This window comes from Elephas maximus, chromosome 9, assembly GCF_024166365.1.
Source record: "Elephas maximus indicus isolate mEleMax1 chromosome 9, mEleMax1 primary haplotype, whole genome shotgun sequence".
NCBI lineage: Eukaryota > Metazoa > Chordata > Mammalia > Proboscidea > Elephantidae > Elephas > Elephas maximus.
The window spans coordinates 110,756,070-110,775,332 of record NC_064827.1 but is presented as its reverse complement, the minus strand read 5'-3'; the positions used below and the strand labels follow the sequence as shown (position 1 = coordinate 110,775,332).

At 38.7% G+C, this 19,263-nt stretch overlaps 2 protein-coding genes across 4 annotated transcripts in view; one reads left to right on the top strand and one right to left on the bottom strand.

Moving 5' to 3' along the window:
* The window catches only part of CENPP (centromere protein P), a 381,210-nt gene that overhangs the window by 156,487 nt on the left and 205,460 nt on the right, over positions 1-19,263 (bottom strand). The gene's annotated exons all lie outside the window — the stretch shown is intronic.
* Positions 1-19,263, top strand: part of ASPN (asporin) — a 43,489-nt gene that overhangs the window by 9,080 nt on the left and 15,146 nt on the right. For both annotated transcript variants that reach the window (XM_049896123.1, XM_049896124.1), the window contains 2 exons: positions 5,879-5,991; positions 10,427-10,640. In XM_049896123.1, coding sequence (XP_049752080.1) covers positions 5,879-5,991; positions 10,427-10,640 — 327 coding nt within the window. The remainder of the gene's footprint in view (positions 1-5,878; positions 5,992-10,426; positions 10,641-19,263) is intronic.

The following is a 19,263-nucleotide window of genomic DNA, read 5'->3' as shown; positions in this document are numbered from 1 at the left end:
TACTCCTACAGGAGTAAACAATTGGGTCACCTATTGTTTTGAAACCTGAGTATTTTATTTCATCTTTTTAAAAATTCCAATGAAGGTACAGGCAAAGAGAACAATGCTCTCCTCAGGGAGGGGATTTGATGGGAATGCACATCGGTAGTGATTGTACTCGCCTGTTTTCAAAAAGGGAAGGCTGAGACATGTTTGCTGTGGGAAGACAACATCCAGTAAATACAATGCCCATTCTGGGTGCTGATTACGTCTCAGTGGTACTTTGTACGTCCATGTGTGCAGAAGGTGTCTCTGAAAGCTTTAGGACTAGTTTTCTTCTGCCACAGCGTTTGTGGCAAGTCAGAAGCTTCCTACACTCAAAAGACTTTAATAAAGTGTGCAATTATGTGAGAACATAAGTGAGGTGAACAGAAAGCATTTAGAAAAGGAGAAGGTTATTATGAGCTAGAATCACTGGGAAAGTCTTAATGGAATAGATAGGATAAAAATGTATCTTTTTATACAGCTGGATATAAACAAGGTTGGTTCTGGGTAAGGCTGTGAAAGGAGCTTTTTATCTTTAGTATAAACCATTCCCATGTGCTGGCCTTCCTAATTTGTTGCTCATAGCAAAGGCATCTTCTGCTTTCCGCTTAAAGCCACTGGAGGACACACTGCACAGCCCTGCTCCAGTACACAACTGCCATCCAAGAAATGAGGAAAACCAAACTGCCTCATGACAGCTTGGGGAAAAGGGTTTTGGTTACACAGTCTTCTGAATATCTAGCTTTGAAAAATACCTACTAAATGAAATTCACCTAAGAATATCTGTGATATCAGTATGACGCACACATTTAAAATGACACACCAGCAGCAATGACCGTTGGTGATAAAAACAAAAATTTAAGGATCTGGACACTTCTCACCCATTCTTCTTCAGGAAATGAGACTTTTTTCAGGGCTTCAATTTTTAATGAGAGGTAGGTTTGCCAAAATCAACAGCAGATTCTTTTCTGCAGAACCCCCGCTTTCTACAAGATCTTCTACTTCCTTTTCTAAAACCAAAATAATCTCCTATGCTTATCCCCACCCCAGTGCTTATAAGGATGGCAAAATTAATCTAGTCTAAAGAACAAACAAAACTGCCCCTCTACTTGCTAATCACCAGATTACCCCCTTTTCCCTCTTTCTACCTATGATCAAATTTCTATGAGGTATCAATTTTAAAGAACATGGCTGTAGAGTAGAACATTGATATTGAAAATATTTAGTTACTGAATTCTTTAATCTGGAACTATTAAATATACCAAGACATAGCTAGTTCAGGAGTAAGGATGGCACCACCAAAAGTATAACTAATGTCTGCAACTCACTTTAAAATAGAAAAAAAAACAAGATGAATTGATGGACGGACAGTAAGTGTTAATGTATAAGATGTTGATGGTAGAAAGTAGGCAGTAGAAATATGGGCTTTCACTGGAAAGTTCTTTAAACTTTCTGTATGTTTAAACACTTTCAAAATAACATGTTAGGAGGGAAAAAGAAGGCCCTATATTCACCAAGCCTAACTTTGAACCACATGTCTGACAATAAGTAGAAGGGGGGGTATATTTAGCCCAAAGACTGGCCATCTAGGTAAAACAAGAAAAATAAGGAAGAAATATATCACATATAAAACCAAAAAACCAAACCCAGTGCCGCTGTGTCGATTCCGACTCATAGCGACCCTACAGGGCAGGGTAGAACTGCTCCATAGAGTTTCCAAGGAGCACCTGGAGGATTTGAACTGCCAACCCTTTGGTTAGCAGCTGTAGCACTTAATCAGTACACCACCAGGGTTTCCTATATCACATATAAAACCCAGCGCCGTCGAGTCGATTCCGACTCATAGTGACCCTATAGGACAGAGTAGAACTGCCCCGTAAAGTTTCCAAGGAGCGCCTGGCAGATTTGAACTGCCAACCCTTTGGTTAGCAGCAGTAGCACTTAACCACTACACCACCAGGGTTTCCATAGCACATGTAGCTCTTGATAATTCTCTGCTCATTTTTTTTTTAACCTAAGAGGGGGACATAACATACCCATTTAAATCTTTTAATTAATATTTACTGAGCACTTATACAAAGAGAAAGTATGCAGCTGTTTCTCATTCTGAGATGACAGAAAACTATTATTGTACCAGCAAAGAGGGACGGTGACTAAAAGGTAGGCTCATATACCTTTCAACTATGGTGCACGGGTGGAAAATGGTTGTGAGCCAAGCCACTCCATCTTTGCACAGATGATGTGGATGATTAGAAACAGGTGTTAATGAAGAGTTATATACAAGTTTTTGTAAATCAGATAATGTATAGCTGATTAGAGGACCTCACGACTGAAAGGAAATGGGTAATAGAATTTTTGATAATGTACATGAAAATAATCTAATTTACCTATTTTCTACCCACAACTTCCTACACGTTGAGGCTTCTTAAAATGATCAAGACCCACTTGTTCCAATCTGGCACTACAACAGCCAAAAAATTTGAAAAGAATGTTGCTATTCCTCAGACCAAAGTGAATCACCAGAAGCTACACTTAGCTGTCAGTAACCTCCTCACGGTGGCAGTGGCAGCCCCAATTTATGTCCATTTAATTTCACCTTAGGAGCCCTGTTGGCACAACATTTAAGCGCTTGGCTGCTAATCTAAGTGTCAGTAGTTCAAACCCACTCAGCAGCTCCATGGAAGAAAGACTGGGCAATCTGCTCTGGTAAAGGTCACAGCCCAGAAAACCCTATGGGGTAGTTCTACTCTGTCACTGGAGTCGCTGTCTTAGTTATCTAGCGCTGCTATAACAGAAATATCACAAGTGGATGGCTTTAACAAACAAAAAGTTTAGGGGGCTAGAAGTCCAAAATCAGGGTGCCAGCTCTAGGGGAAGGCTTTCTCTTTTTGTCGGCTCTGGAGGAGGGTCCCTGTCTCTTCTGAGCCTTGGCTCCCGGGTGATCTTCATGTAGCTTGGCATCTCTCTTCCCTGGTCTCTGCTTGCTAGCTTGTTTTTTTTTTTTTTTAATCTCAAAAGATATTGACTCAGGATATTTTTTTTTTTTATACCCTACACTAACCCTGTAGCATTAACATAACAAAGACAATCCATTCCAAATGGGATTATAATCACAGGCACAGAGGTTAGGATTTACAACACATATTTTGGGGGGATATAGTTCAATCCATAACATTTCCTCTTTGGGGCCCCCCAAATTCATGTCCTCCCCCCATGCAAAACACATTCATTCCATTACATCATTCCAAAAGTCTTAACTCCAAGTCCAAAATGTCATCTTCTGAATCATCTAAGTCAAACATGGATAAGACATTAGGCATATTCTATCCTGGGGCAAAATTCCTCTTCATCTATGAACTTGTGAAATCTAGACTACAAGTTTTATTTCCAAAGTACTGTGGTAGAACAGGCACAAGGTAGCCATTTCTGTTACAAATGGGAGAAATTGGAGGGAAAGAAGGGATAACAGCCACCAAGCAAGTCAGCAGAACACATAACATTAGCTCTCAAGGCTTGAAAATAATCCTCTGTTCTCTGAGACCATCTAGGCAATGGCCCTGCCCTCCAGACTCTGGGTGTTGGCCAAGCTTTCTGGATTCTGGGTGGAAGCACTTCAGCCCTGGGCTTCAGCTCCACCTTCCAGGCCCACTGGGACGGCAACTCTGCTCCCTTGGCTTTGGGCAACCCCATTCTACCAGTCCATCTCAGTGGCGATCCCGTCCCTTCTACCCCAGCAGGCCCCATTCTTCTCCCTGTTGGGCATGGCAGCCCCACCCCCTCAGATTTGGGCAGCGGCCACATCCTCCTGACCAAACTAAATGGCAGCCCCATACTCTAGAACCAAGTTGGTGAAAATCTAACTCTTTGAAACCTAGGAGACTATGGCTCTACCCTTTTCGACTCCAGAGGCCCAACCATTTGAGACAAGGCAGCTCTGCTTCCTGTGCTCTTTGCAACAGTTCTGCTGTTCTCCCAGCTGCTCCAGGGATGGTTCTTTTCTTTCCTTGGAGGACAGTAGATGTAGCTCCTTTGGCCTGTTTCCTGCCTGTAGAATTCCAAGAGGCAGACAGCTTTCTTTCCTTTCTTTCTCTGTCCTCTTTAGTCTAAGCTGATGGGTTTTCTGCTGTGGTAGTTGGTTAGATCAATCAGCCACAGGCTTAATCTCTTCAACAAAAGATTGTGTAGCCAAGCCCGTGGTGAAAATTCTAGGACGCGTGTCCTGAGTTTTACAACAGAATTTTTCAAATCTTTAAGTTTTTTTTTTTTCTCTTTTCATTTTTCACAGTTCATTTTTAAGTCCATCACTTTCCTCTTCCATTTTACTACAAGGAGAAAGCACATGGTGCCTTTAAGGTCTTGCTTAGAAATCTCCTCAGCCAGATACCCGAGTTCATCAGTTACCAGTTCTACCTTACACCGAGCGTTTGAACACATTCAGACAAGTTCTTTGCCGCTGCATAAAAAGTATCACCCTTCTTCCGTTGTCCAATCACATGCTCATCATTTTCCTTTAAAGCCTCACCAGAAGCACATTTAACAGTCACATGTCTAGCAACATTCTGTTGCTGGGGCCATATTTATTCTCTGAGATGATAGAGACTTTCTCTATAGTTCTCCTCACTTCTTCACCCTCACCGGAATTGCCTTTGACTTCCATAATTCTACCAACAATCTCTTCAAGGAAATCTAGGCTTTTACTATTAAAAAACAAAAAAACACACACTGCTATTAAGTCAACTCCAACTCACAGTGACCCTGTAGGACAGAGTAGAACTGCCCCATAGAGTTTCCAAGGAGCACCTGGAGGATTTGAACTGCTGACCTTCTGGTTAGCAGCCAAATACTTAAGCCCCGATGGCACAGTACTTAACAGCTACAGCTGCTAACCAGAAGGTCAGCAGTTTGAATCCACCAGGTGCTCCTTGGAAACCCTATGGGGCAGTTCTACTCCGTCCTTTCGGTTCACTATGAGTCAGAATCAACTCCATGGCAACTCCTTTTACTGTTAAAAAAAAATTAGGCACCTTAAAACTCTTCCAGCCTCTACTTGTTACCCAATTCCAAAACTGCTTCCACATTTTAGGTTATCTGTTAGAGCAGCACTCCACTCTCTCAGTACCAAATTCTATCTTAGTTATCTAGTGCTGCTATAACAGAAATACGACAAGTGGGTGGCTTTAACAAACAGAAATTTATTTTCTCACAGTTTAGGAGGCTAGAAGTCTGAAATCAGTGTGCCAGCTCTAGGGGAAGGCTTTTTATCTCTGTTGGTTTTGAAGGAAGGTCCTTGTCTCTCCTGAGCTTCAGCTCCTGGATGATCTTCAGTAGCTTGGTATCTCTCTTCACTGGTCTCTGCTTGCTAGCCTGCTTTTAATGTCTCAAAAGAGACTCACTCAAGATACACCCTATACTAATCCTGTCTTATTAACATAGCAAAGAATCCATTTCCACATGGGATTATAACCAGAGGCATAGAGGTTAGGATTTACAACACATGTTTTGCTGGGAAACAGTTTGATATATAACAGTTGCTACGAGTCAAAAATCATCTCAATGTCATCTAACACCAGAAACAACAATTTTACCTTGGAGCAGATGAGCTGTACAGTTAGGCCTAGCTAGACATATAAGCAGATGGCTCATCCTTGTAAAAACAATTAAAAAGAAAACAATTAGGTTACTTGAAAAGGTCTTTAGGCCTTTCCAAAAAGAATGTTTTTGTCATCCGTTATAATGGTAAGTCTTCCGTTACTTAATGATAACTATGGGTAAAAAAAAAAAAAAAGTATATTTTAATCTTATTAATTTCATTTTTAGCTAATTTTTCAGTGTATGATGTTTGTTTTTTCCTCAGGTTTGACCTCAGTCCCAAGCAACATTCCATTTGATACTCGAATGCTAGACCTTCAAAACAATAAAATCAAGGAAATAAAAGAAAATGATTTTAAAGGACTCACTTCACTTTATGTAAGAATATTATGTTCTTATTTTCAATATCTAAGTGAATAATCTATATCACTGCTGAAATGATTAATTGTAAACAAGCCTTACTTTTCTGTGTGTGAAGAATGAGAAAATCCCTGTTATTCAACAGTGTTCTAGTTAATGAAAAAGTATATAGATTTAATTCAACTCATGTTTGTCAAGTAACAGCTAGGTGAAAGGCAGTGGGCTAAGAGTTTAAGTAAATGGTTCTTAAAAGAGCTTACAATCTACTCAAGGAATAACAGTCACTATATATTAAAATGAATAAGAAAAAAATTATTTACAGGAATTCACTGGCACAGAAGGAAACCTGGTGGTGCCTGGCTGCTAACCGAAAGGTTGGGAGTTCAAACCCATCTGGCAGCTCCATGGGAGAAAGGACTTGGTGATCTGCTCCTATAAAGATTACAGCCTAGAGAGCTCCATGGGGCAGTTCTATTCTATCACATTGGGTTGCTATGAATAAAAATTGACTGACTTGACAGCACCTCACAACAACACAACATTAGCACAGCATATAAGAAAATCTTTACCTGAACCCATTGCCTTATCTTAAAACCAAAACAAACGTAAAAAAATCTCTAACAGCAGCACATGGACTATAACTAATTGACTAATATATATTTGTATGGTTTTGTTTCTGGGCCTTCAGAGATGTAACAGCATTTTCTTCCTTACTATCTTTATGAATATCATTCTAATTTTCTAAGATGTAAAAGATTCTCAACAATTTCTCTATTTAACATTTTGTGCCTTCTAGATTTTTGCTAGGAATATTTCTAGTTTAATTTGAACTCGGGTTTGGAGGAGAGCCTGATTTCACAGTACCAAGCCCTGGAGGTATCATCTTTCCCCTGGGACCTTGCCCCCGCCTTGCTGAATTTCCCTCCTCAGTAGGGTAGAGCAGCTTGCTGTTCTGCATTGTGCTGGGTGGTAAACTAATATGGCTCTTCCATGCCATGTTCCGTATTTTCACGGTGAGTTAGAGAGGGCAAAGACAAAGTCAGCCATCTCCAGTTAAGTTATAGCCCTGAGAGGAGAAGGCAGAAAATATCACAACCATATTAAGCCTGGTCTTTTCCTGTGCCTGAGAGGTGTAATGTTGAGATGCTAGTTCACCCCTGCCTCACGATCACCATTCAGGTCAATGCAGTGGACACTTCAACCCTGTGGATACTTTTAAGCAGGGAGGGGAAAGTGACTACTGAGTTCCACTGTGCAAACCAGTCCTTGTCTGTTTTAATTGGATGGATGAGCAAGAACATTAATGTTTATTGAGGGCCAACTATGTTCCTGACAGAGTAAAGGATGCTCTTCACTCATGTTCTCTAGCTTAACCTTTATAAGTCTGCATGGCAAGGACCAGAGCCTAGAGGAAGGCCCCAGTGGCCTCCCTGCAAAGCCCATGTTCTTCCTGCTGTACTATCATATACCTGGGGCTCTCTGGGACCTTCCTTACGTCTTCTCTTTCAAATGTATATTCAGACTGCTCTTATCCGATAAGCCTCCACGCAAAATATAGCTTTGACAATTAAAAAAAAGGTGGGGGGGGGGGCAACTGGAAGAGGGCATATTTATTTTATAACTGAGGCATCACTTAAATATTAAGACAATCAACAATGACACAATGGATTCCACCAAAGATCCATCCAGTACACTCCACTAACTTCAGAGCAAAGAAACTATTGGAGAATGGCTTTGACATTTTTCATCATCATAGGCTGGAAATATGGCCAATGAATACTTCAACCACTTCCTCAATTCATATTCAGCTTATACAACCACAAGAATAATAACAAATGGTGTATTTAATACAGAAGCAGAAAACGTTTTAAATTTAATTTGTCATACAATTATTTCGTTAAACTATTAGGAGTATTTCAGGGACTTAGTCCACAGGTACTCTCATTATTCACTGAAAAATGAGAATCTAAAAGGTGTCAGGAGCTGTACTAGGCCTCCTAGATTGTGCTTATGAGTAAATATTTTGGAGTAAGGCAGGCCTGGGCTCAAATCTTGGCTCTACCCAAATACATGACACTGGAAAAGTGGCTTAATCTCCCTAAGCCTTAACTTCTGCAGCTGTAAAAGCAGTACGTTAGTATCTAATACATAGAATGGTTATTAAAATTAAATGAGCTAATACATAAGATTCCAATACATAATAGGCAAGCACTCAACTGTTAACTATCATTACCACTGGCTTAATGTTGGCCAACTGAATCACAACATACTAATTTGAGCATCTTTTAAACCATATGCTTTATACTTGAATTGTGTTCACATTTTGTCATTTTCAAAACATTTATTTAGTTATAATATCACCACATGTGGTACCTGTCTTGAAAGAGAATCCAATGTTTTTTAGATATTCTATAAATTCTATTATGTTTTAGCTACTTGTATGACATTCTGGTTCTTACAAAATGGACAGTACAGTATTAGAGAATGAGTCAGGTTATTCAACACGCACACACAGACATTTGCAGTTTACTTCTAACCTATTATTATAGCCACATTCATTATGAAGAATTATTGCCTACTTTTGAAAGGCTATACTTTTCTCATCTTCTGTCTTTACATATAACCACATTTCTTGTTAATGACAAATTTGGAGCTCTGTGACTTCCAGTTTTGGAATTTTCATGTAAAAGCCAAGGCTGAAAGTATAGTTTAACTGGAGACACTCTGTCAACCCAACAGGCTAGGGCAACATTTAATAGTGCGAAATAAAAACTCTTCCCCTACTTTGTATTACTTAGCCTTCCTTTTATGCAGCTCCAACAACCTCATGTCTTAACCAGAGGAAAAAGAACAAACAAAAAACCATACTCATCATAGCTGGGTCTTTACTAAGGCATACATTTATTTTGGGGCGGATGGCAGGGAAGCCTGATACTCAGAAAGAACAAAGGATTTAGGGGCAGAGGAACTGAGATCTGAGAGTTGTAGGGGGATTGTAGGCAAGTCACTACTCTCATTGTGCCTGTTTCCTTATAACTAAAATGATGGTAATAATTTCTGCTATCAAACAAATGTTCACAACCATCTTTGTGATTCACCAAGTTGTTAAATTCCCTCCCTCCCCTTATTTTTCAGTACAACCAAAGGAAAATAGAATAAACTCTTAGTTGACATCATAGATTAAGAAAGAAGTATATTTTACCACACGTGGTAACATAATGTAGTTTTTACTCTTCTCCTAGGTGTAACCCTTCTTAGGTGTAATTTTTACCGGTACTGCTATGTCTAAAAAGAAGCTAAGAGAGAAGCAAAGGGCCTAGATTAAAATAAGTCAACGTAATAAAAAGGAAGCTTATTTTAACTGCCAAAGAGTTTGTGTTTCTTCAGTGGGAAAACAACAACTTGAATACTACCAGTTTGGAAACAATAGGAAGATGGTTATAGAACAGGATTGGGGAAAAAAATCCACAAAAGGAGTGAATCTGGAGCTGTTCCTTGAAATAAGTATATGATTTCGATTAGTACAAAGGGGCAAAAAGGTCCCAAAGAATTTTTAGCAACTTGCAATTGTCCCTGGAACACAGTGAGAATTCTTTCCACAAAATCTGACAATACGAAAAGGGCTGAGCTATGTACATTCTGCAATGAATATAGTTATTAGGGTGATCAACTTGTCCGAGTTTGCCCAGACTTTGCCAGTTATAGTACTGAAATTTCCACATCCCGAGAATCTCTCAGTTGCAGAAGACTGAGCTGGTTGGTCACCCAAATACTCACGCACCCTTGAACATATCATAAAGGACTTAGCTGTAGAGAAAGCAGAGTCTCTATGATAGCAAGCTCTTCTATTTTCTGGGGTTATATCTTCTTTAAAGAGTATTGCCACTTACACCGAGAAATAGTAACATAATTGAGGAAGGGTTGAGCCATTCCTCAGGATTCATTACGAACTTACAGGGGTTTGAAAACATGCCAGAACACTGAGGGAACTTTTTAAGTTTTTCCCCCCCTTACAGTTTTCTATTCTAGGAAAGATGATAAATATTAGTAGGCATGAAAGAAATGAGAATGAGTTTTTAAAAGTAGATAAAATCATGCAAAAACATATTCAGTATGTACTAAACTTCAATCTGTAGTAACATTGTTCATTTCTCTAAAGTGAAAGATGAGGTTAGAAATGAAGTTGAAGGCTTAGCCTACTCAAAAATACGCTAAATTGAAAAAGATGAGTTTGTATGTAAACTAAAGGCACAAAATAAGTCATTAAATCTTTGCACACTGATCCAATTCACTAGTAAATATTGTTTTAGCTTGGAATGGGTTTGAAAATAATTATATGGTTGATTAAGTACATGAATGACACAAATTACATTGATTTCCATGACTGACTAATCATTGAAGAATGTAGAAAATATAATTCCTGACAATGTTTAACTTTCTATGCTTTATCTAGGGTCTGATTCTGAATAACAACAAGCTAACAAAGATTCACCCAAAAGCCTTTCTAACCACAAAGAAGCTGCGAAGGCTATATTTGTCCCACAACCAACTAGGCGAAATACCACTTAATCTTCCGAAGTCATTAGCAGAACTCAGGATTCACGATAATAAAGTTAAGAAAATACAAAAGGATACATTCAAAGGAATGAATACTTTACATGTTCTGGGTAAGTTTTTCAAATGAATGGGACATCTTGAAATTATAAGCACTATGCAAATATAAAGAAATTTATCATCATTGGTAACAAATCCTAAGACTGAAAATTTCTAAAATAGATTTTTTGAATCTAATAATCCTAACCTAGAGAAGCCACTTAAAAATCAATTGCAGTATCAAACAAAATTTGTACCACTTAAAGAAAACATGACTTTTGCAACACACACACATCTGCTTAGAAACACCTAAAATGTCTGCTGTGGTTTCTGTTTTCTGACTGGGTCCTCCTTGAGAAAATCCATGTTATTCTCATTTAACATAAAGGTAGTTTTTTTTTTTTTTTTAATTTTTATTGTGTTTTAAGTGAAAGTTTACAAACCAAGTAAGTCACTCATACAAAAACATATATACACCTTGTTATACTGGGTTTTTTTTTTTTTTTTTATTCACTCCTAGTTACTCTCCCTCTAACGAGACAGCACATTCCTTCCCTCCGCTCTCTATTTCGTGTCTATTCGGCCAGCTTCTGACGCCCTCTGCCCTCTAATCTCTTTTCCAGACACGAGCTGCCCACATACTCTCATGTGTCTACTTGATCCAAGAAGCTCACTTCTCACCAGTATCATTTCCTATCCCATAGTCTGTACAATCCATGTCTGCAGAGTTCGCTTTAGGAACAGTTCCTGTCTTGGGCTAACAGGTTTGGGGACCATGACCTCTGGGGTCCTTCTAGTCTCAGTCAGACCTTTAAGTCTGGTCTTTTTACAAGAATTTGGGGTCTGCATCCCACTGCTCTCCTGCTCCCTCAGGGGTTCTCTGTTGTGTTCCCTGTAAGGGCAGTCATCAGTTATAGCCGGGCACCATAGTTCTTCTGGTCTCAGGCTGATGTGGTCTCATGTTTATGTGGCCCTGTGTGTTTCTTCGGCTCATAATTACCTTGTGTCTTTGGTATTCTTCATGCTCCTTTGCTCCAGGTGCGTTGAGGCCAATTGATGCATCTTAGATGGCCACTTCCTACCATTTAAGACCCCAGACATCACTCTCCAAAGTGGGATGCAGAATGCTTTCTTAATAGATTTTATTATGCCAATTGACCTAGATGTCCCCTGAAACCATGGTCTCCAAACCCCCACCCCTGCTACGCTGGCCTTCGAAGTGTTCAGTTTACTTGGGAGACTTCTTTGCTTTTGATTTAGTCCAGTTGTGCTGACCTCTCCCGTATTGTGTGTTGCCTTTCCCTTCACCTAAAATAATTCTTACCTACCATCTAATTAGTGAAAACTCCTCTCCCTCCTTCCCTCCCTGCTCTCATAATCATCAAAGAATATTCTCTTTTCTATTTAAATTATTTTTTGAGTTCTGATAATAGTTCTCTCATACAATATTTGTCCTTTTGCAACTGACTAATTTCACTCAGCATAACACCTTCCAGATTCCTTCATGTTATGAAATATTTCACGGATTCATCATTGTTCGATGCGTAGTATTCCATTGTGTGAATATACCATAATTTATTTATCCTTTCATCATTTGATGGGCACCTTGGTTGCTTCCATCTTTTTGCTATTGTAAACAATGCTACAATGAACATGGGTGTGCATATATCTGTTCGTGTAAAGGCTCTCATTTTTCTAGGATATAGTCCAAGGAGCGGGATTGCTGGATTGTATGGTAGTTCTATTTTTAGCTTTTTAAGGAAGCGCCAAATTGATTTCCAAAATGGTTGTACCATTTTCCATTCCCACCAGCAGTGTATAAGTGTTCCGGTCTCTCCACAACCTCTCCAACATTTATTTTGTGTTTTTTGGATTAATGCCAGCCTTGTTGGACTGAGATGGAATCTCATTGTAGATTTGATTTGTATTTCTCTAATGGCTAATGATGGTGAGCATTTCCTCATATATGTCAGCTCCCTGAATGTTTTCTTTAGTGAAGTGCATGTTCATATCCTTTGCCCATTTTTTAATTGGGTTGTTTCTCTATTTGTAGTTGAGTTTTTGCAGTATTATGTAGATGTTAGAGATCAGACGCTGATCAGAAAAGTCATAGCTAAAAGCTTTTCCCCAGTCTGTAGGCAATCTTTTTACTCTTTTGGTGAGGTCTTTGGATGAGCATAGGTGTTTGATTTTTAGGAACTCCCAGTTATCTAGTTTCTCTTCTGCATTGTTAGTAACGTTTTGTACACTGTTTACGCCATGTATTAGGGCTCCTAGCATTGTCCCTATTTTTTCTTCCATGATCTTTATCGTTTTAGATTTTGTATTTAGGTCTTTGATCCATTTTGAGTTAGTTTTTGTGTAGAGGTCTTGTTTCATTTTTTCGCAGATGGATATCCAGTTATGCCAGCACCATTTGTTAAAAAGACAGTCTTTTCCCCATTTAACTGACTTCGGGCCTTTGTCAAGTATCAGCTGCTCATATGTGGATGGATTTATGCCTGGATTCTCAATTCTGTTCCACTGGTCTATGTATCTGTTGTTGTAACACTACCAGGCTGTTTTGACTACGGTGGTGGTACAATAGGTTCTAAATTCAGGTAGAGTAAGGCCTCCCATTTTGTTCTTTTTCAGTAATGCTTTAATTATCCAGGGCCTCTTTCCCTTCCATATGAAGTTGGTGATTTGTTTCTCCATCTCATTAAAAAATGTCATTGGAATTTGGATTGGAATTGCACTGTAGCTATAGATGGCTTTTGGTAGACATTTTTACAATGTTAAGTCTTCCTATCCATGAGCAAAGTATGTGTTTCCACTTAACGTAAGTCTCTTTTGGTTTCTTGCAGTAGTGCCTTGTAGTTTTCACTGTACAGGTCTTTTACGTCTCTGGTAAGGTTTATTCCTAAGTATTTTACCTCCTTAGGGGCTTTAGGGGCTACTGTAAATGGTATTGATTTGGTGATTTCTTCTTCCATGTTCTTTTTGTTGGTATAGAGGAATCCAACTGATTTTTGTGTGTTTACCTTGTATCCCGATACTCTGCTGAACTCTTCTATTAGTTTCAGTAGTTTTCTGGAAGATTCTTTAGGGTCTTCTGTGCCTAAGATCATGTCATCTGCAATTCAGATACTATTAATTCTTTCTTACCAACCCGGATGCCCTTTACTTCTCTATCTAGCCTAATTGCTCTGGCTAGGACCTCCAGCACAACGTTGAATAAGAGCAGTGATAAAGGGCATCCTTGTCTGGTTCCCGTTCTCAAGGGGAATGCTTTTAGACTCTCTCCATTTAGGATGATGTTGACTTTGTATAAATGCCTTTTATTATGTTGAGGAATTTTCCTTCTTTTCTTATTTTGCTGAGAGTTTTTATCATGAATCGGTGTTGAACTTTGTCAAATGCCTTTTCTGCATCAATTGATAGGAGCATGTGGTTCTTGTCTTTTGTTTTATTATATGATGGATTACACTCATGGTTTTTCTAATGGTGAATCATCCCTGCATACCTGGTATGAATCCCACTTGGTCATGGTGAATTATTTTTTTGATATGTTGTTGAATTCTATTGGCTAGAATTTTGTTGAGGAGTTCTGCATCTATGTTCATGAGGGATATAGGTCTATAGTTTTCTTTTTTTGTGGTGTCTTTACCTGGTTTTGATATTAGGGATATGCTGACTTCATAGAATGAGTTTGGGAGTATTCCGTCCTTTTCTAAGCTCTGAAATACGTTTAGTAATAGCGGTGTTAAGTCTTCTCTGAAAGTTTGTTAGAACTCTGCAGTGAAGCTGTCCCAGCCAGGGCTTTTTTATTGGGAGTTTTTAAACTACCTTTTCAATCTCTTTTTTTGTTATGGGTCTATTTAGTTGTTCTACCTCTGTTTGTGTTAGTTTAGGTAGGTAGTGTGTTTCTAGAAATTCATCCATTTCTTCTAGGTTTTCAAATTTGTTAGAGTACAATTTTTCATAGTAATCCGATATTATTCTTTTAATTTCAGTTGGGTCTGTTGTAATATTGCCCATTTCATTTCTTATTCAGGTTATTTTCTTCCTCTCCTGTTTTTCGTTTGTCAGTCTGGCCAACGGTTTATCCATTTTGTTAATTTTTTCAAAGAACCAGCTTTTGGTGTTGTTAACTCTTTCAATTGTTTTTCTGTTCTCTATTTCATTTAATTCTGCTCTAATTTGTAGTATTTGCTTTCTTCTGGTGCCTGAGGGTTTCTTTTGTTGCTCTCTTTGTATTTGTTGAAGTTGTAGGGATAATTCTTTGATTTTGGCTGTTTCTTCTTTTTGTATGTGTGCATTTATTGATATAAAGTGGCCTCTGAGCACTGCTTTTGCTGTGTCCCAAAGGTTCTGATAGGAGGTGTTTTCATTCTCATTGGATTCTCTGAATTTCTTTATTCCATCCTTAATGTCTTCTATAACCCAGTCATTTTTGAGCAGGGTATTGTTCGGTTTCCAAGTGTTTGATTTCTTTTCCCTGCTTTTTCTGTTATTGATTTCTACTTTTATGGCCTTATGGTCAGAGAAGATGCTTTGTAATATTTCAGTGTTTTCAATTCTGCTAAGGCTTGCTTTATGACCTAATATGTGGACTAGTCAGAGAATGTTCATTGGCTGCTGTTGGGTGGAATATTCTGTGTATGTCTGTGAGGTCAAGTTGGTTGATTGTGGCATTTAGATCGTCTGTGTCTTTACTGAGCTTCTCCCTGGATGTTCTGTCTTTCACCGAAAGTGGTGTGTTGAAGTCTCCTAGCATAATTGTGGCTCTGTCGATCTCACTTTTCAATGCTGTTCGAGTTTGTTTTTTGCATCTTGCAGCCCTGTCATTGGGTGCATAAATATTTAATATGGTTATGGCCTCCCTTTAATCACTATATAGTGTCCTTCCTTATCATTTGTGGTGGATTGAACTTTAAAGTTTATATTGTCAGAAATTAATATTGCCACTCCTACTCTTTTTTGATTGTTGTTTGCTTGATATATTTTTTCCATCCTTTGAGTTTTAGTTTGTTTGTGTCTCTATGTCTAAGGTGTGTCTCTTGTAGACAGTATATAGACGGATCGTGTTTTTTAATCCACTCTTCCACTCTCCGTCTCTTTATTGGTGCATTTAGTCCATTAACATTCAGCATAATTATGGATAGGTATGAATTTAGTGCTATCATTTTGATGTCTTTTTTTGTGTGTGGTTGACAGTTTTTTTCCCACTTAATTTTTTGTCCTGAGTAGTTTATCTTTATGTATTGTCTTTTCCTCTTATTCATTGTACTTGATTTTGTTTCTGCTGAGTCTCTATTTTTTTCTTGTATTTTATTTTGATTAGTAGGATGGTTAGTCTCCTTTGTGGTTACCTTAATATTTACCCCTATTTTTCTAAGTTTAAACCTAATTTTAAGTTCTTTATATCGCCTTGTCTTCCTCTCCATATGAAAGATCTATGACTACATTTCTTAGTCCCTCTTTATTGTTTTAATGTTGTCTTCTTTTAATAAAGACATCATTGTTTCCCTGTTTTGAGCATTTTTTTATCTTGATTTATTCTTCTGATTTTCTTATCTGGGTTGACATCTGATTGCTCTGTCCAGTGTTCTAGTCTGGGGTTGATATCTGGTATTATTGATTTTCTAACCAGAGAACTCCCTTCAGTATTTCTTGTAGTTTTGGTTTGGTTTTTATGAGTTCGCTAAACTTCTGTTTATCTGGAAATGTCCTCGTTTCACCTTCATATTTGAGAGACAGTCTTGCTGGATATATGATTCTTGGCAGGCAATTTTTTTCCTTCAGTGCTTCATATAAGTCATTCTACTGCCTTCTTGCCTGCATGGTTTCTGCCGAGTAGCTCAAGTTTATTCTTATTGACTCTCCTTCGTAGGTGACTTTTCATTTATCCCTAGCTGCTCTTAAAATTCTTTGTCTTTGGTTTTGGCAAGTTGGATTATAATATGTTTTGGTGACTTTCTTTTAAGATCTACCTTATGTGGTGTTTGATGCGCATCTTGGATAGATATCTTCTCATCTTTCACGGTATCAGGGGAGTTTTCTGCCAACAAATCTTCAACAATTCTCTCTATATTTTCTGTTATCCCTCCCTATTCTGGTACTCCAATCACTCATAGGTTATTTCTTCTGATAGATTCCCACATGATTCTTAGTATTAAAAAAAAATTTTTTTAAATCTGATTTCTTTTCAAATATATTGGTACCAAATGCTTTATATTCAGTGTCACCAGTTATGCCTTCCACTTGCTCAATTCTGCTCCTCTGACCTTCTATTGAGTTGTCTAATTCTGTAATTTTATTGTTAATCTTCTGAATTTCTGATTGTTGTCTCTCTATGGATTCTTGCAGCTTATTAAATTTTTCATTATGTTCTTGAATAACCTTTTTAATTTCTTCAACTGCCTTATTTGTGTGTTCCTTGGCTTGTTCTGTGTATTCCTTGATCTCCTTCCTGTTCTCGTTCCTGATGTCTTGGAGAGTTCTGTATATTTATCTTTTGTATTCTGCATCTGGTAATTCCAGGAAGGCACCTTCATCCAGAAGATCCCTTCATTCTTTGTTTTGAGAGCTTGTTGAAGTGATCATGGTCTACTTCATTATGTGATTTGATATTGACTGTGGTTTCTGTGCCATCTGTAAGTTATCATATTAGTTTATTTTGTTTGCTTTCTGTATCCTAGCTTCTTGCTTTGTTTTGTTTTCCTATGTGCAAATAGCTTTAGTGAATTACCTTGATTATTTTCACCTTTGAAGCTCTAATGTCCTGTCACCAGATGGCCAGAGCTCTTACCAGGTATATGAGCCTAGGAGTCCATTCACTTTTCTTGTATGGATTCAGCTCAGGTGTCCAGGTAGTTGGTCATCAAGTGTGTGTGCAGGCTTTGTCCTACAGTCTTAGAGGGACAGTGGTGATTGGTGAAGGTACTGGTATCTGGTTGCAGCAGGGGGTCATTCTCTGAACAAGGCAGGGGGCTGACAACAGTCCCTCGAGTGTCTGTGAGGAAATCATGTCCCTGTTCCCTAGAGCATATAGGTGGGTGGGTTCTGCAGATGGACCTTGGGCACCCAATGCTTTTGGTTGTAAGGACTGGGAGGTACCAGTTATCCTTGGACCCCTGTTGTGGATGGCTGGGTGACCTGATTGGAGCCTCCAGTCATTAGGCCCAGGATGTGGGTAGGTTAGGACCCTGTTTAACAGGCAAAGCGGTATCAAGCACCTACCTCTCCACCACACGGCTTAAACAGTTGCACTCTGCCAACAAGGGCCTATTCTCCCAAAATAGGCCCACACAGGTCTATGCAGGGGGGAAAGGTATTCAAAGTCCACAGACTGTTTATGCCTGGACAGGAGCTGCTTCTGTCCTGAGCCCCCCAGGTTAGTGGAGCTGGCAGATTATCTTTTCCACAGTTGTGAATTTATTCCTTCTCCAAGGATGGGAAAATGGCTCAGGGCACACAAGTGGACCCATCTCAGGCCAAGGGAAATTGACAGTCACTGAAGCTGGCAAAGGGGGTGGTAAAATATACACAAGTACTTAGCTTTTGCCAAGAACACCGTTTTCTGGTTCCGGAAGTGTGAGTAGGCTGTGCGGCTAGCTGTTTCTCCCTAAGGAAACTGTGGCCCAACGCTACCACTAGCCCACCGAAGCCTGAAGGTTCCTAGCGATTCAGGTTTGGCAACTCCTCTCTGCTTCTGAACCATCTCTCCCTCCCCCTGCCACTCAGTCAATTTTCTAACTTTGCCTTTGATGTTCAGGGCTTCTAGCTTGTCATAAAATGTAATCATTTCACTTACTTTTTTTGAGTCTTGTTGTAAGAGCATCTGACTGGAAGCATCTGACTACTCCGCCATCTTGGCCCCACCTCCCTAAAGGTAGTATTATTAGTGTATTCAACAAACTACTCATTATAATACTTTACTTTGCATATTATAATACATTATCAGATTGATGAAATTCACTTTTATATCATTTTTCTGAGAGTATTTTTTAAAACATGACTAAGCATTGAATTTTTCAGATGTTTTCTGTGCATCTGTTAATGCGATTAATTGCATTGTTTATTTTTTGAACGTTGAACTAACTTTGTACTGCTGAGAGGAAATCCAAACGGTTATGATGTACTATCCTTTTTATATACTAATGGACTAAATTACTAATTCGTTCTTCATGATTTGGATAAATCTGATAAGGTATTATAATAATATGTGCAAAGACTTGGGGATAGAAAACCAAAAAGGAAGATCACACTCGGCATTTCTCAAGGTGAAAGAATTGAAGAAAAAATTCAAGCCTCGATTTGCAATATTGAAGGATTTTATGAGGAAAATATTAAACGATGCAGGAAGCATCAAGAGAAGATGAAAGGAATACACAGAGTCACTATATTGAAAAGAATTGGTTGACATTCAACTGTTTCAGGAGGTAGCATATGATCAGGAAGAAGTCAAAGCTGCACTGAAGGCACTGGTGAAAAACAAGGCTCCAAGTATTGACAGAATACCAGCTGAGATGTTTCAACAAGTGAATACAGCACTGGAAGTGCTCACTCCTCTGTGCCAAGAAATTTGGAAGACAGTTACCTGGCCAACCAACTGGAAGAGAGCCATATTTATGCCTATTCCCAAGAAAGGTGATCCAACAGAATGTAGAAATTATCAAACAATATCATTAATACCACACACAAGTAAATTTT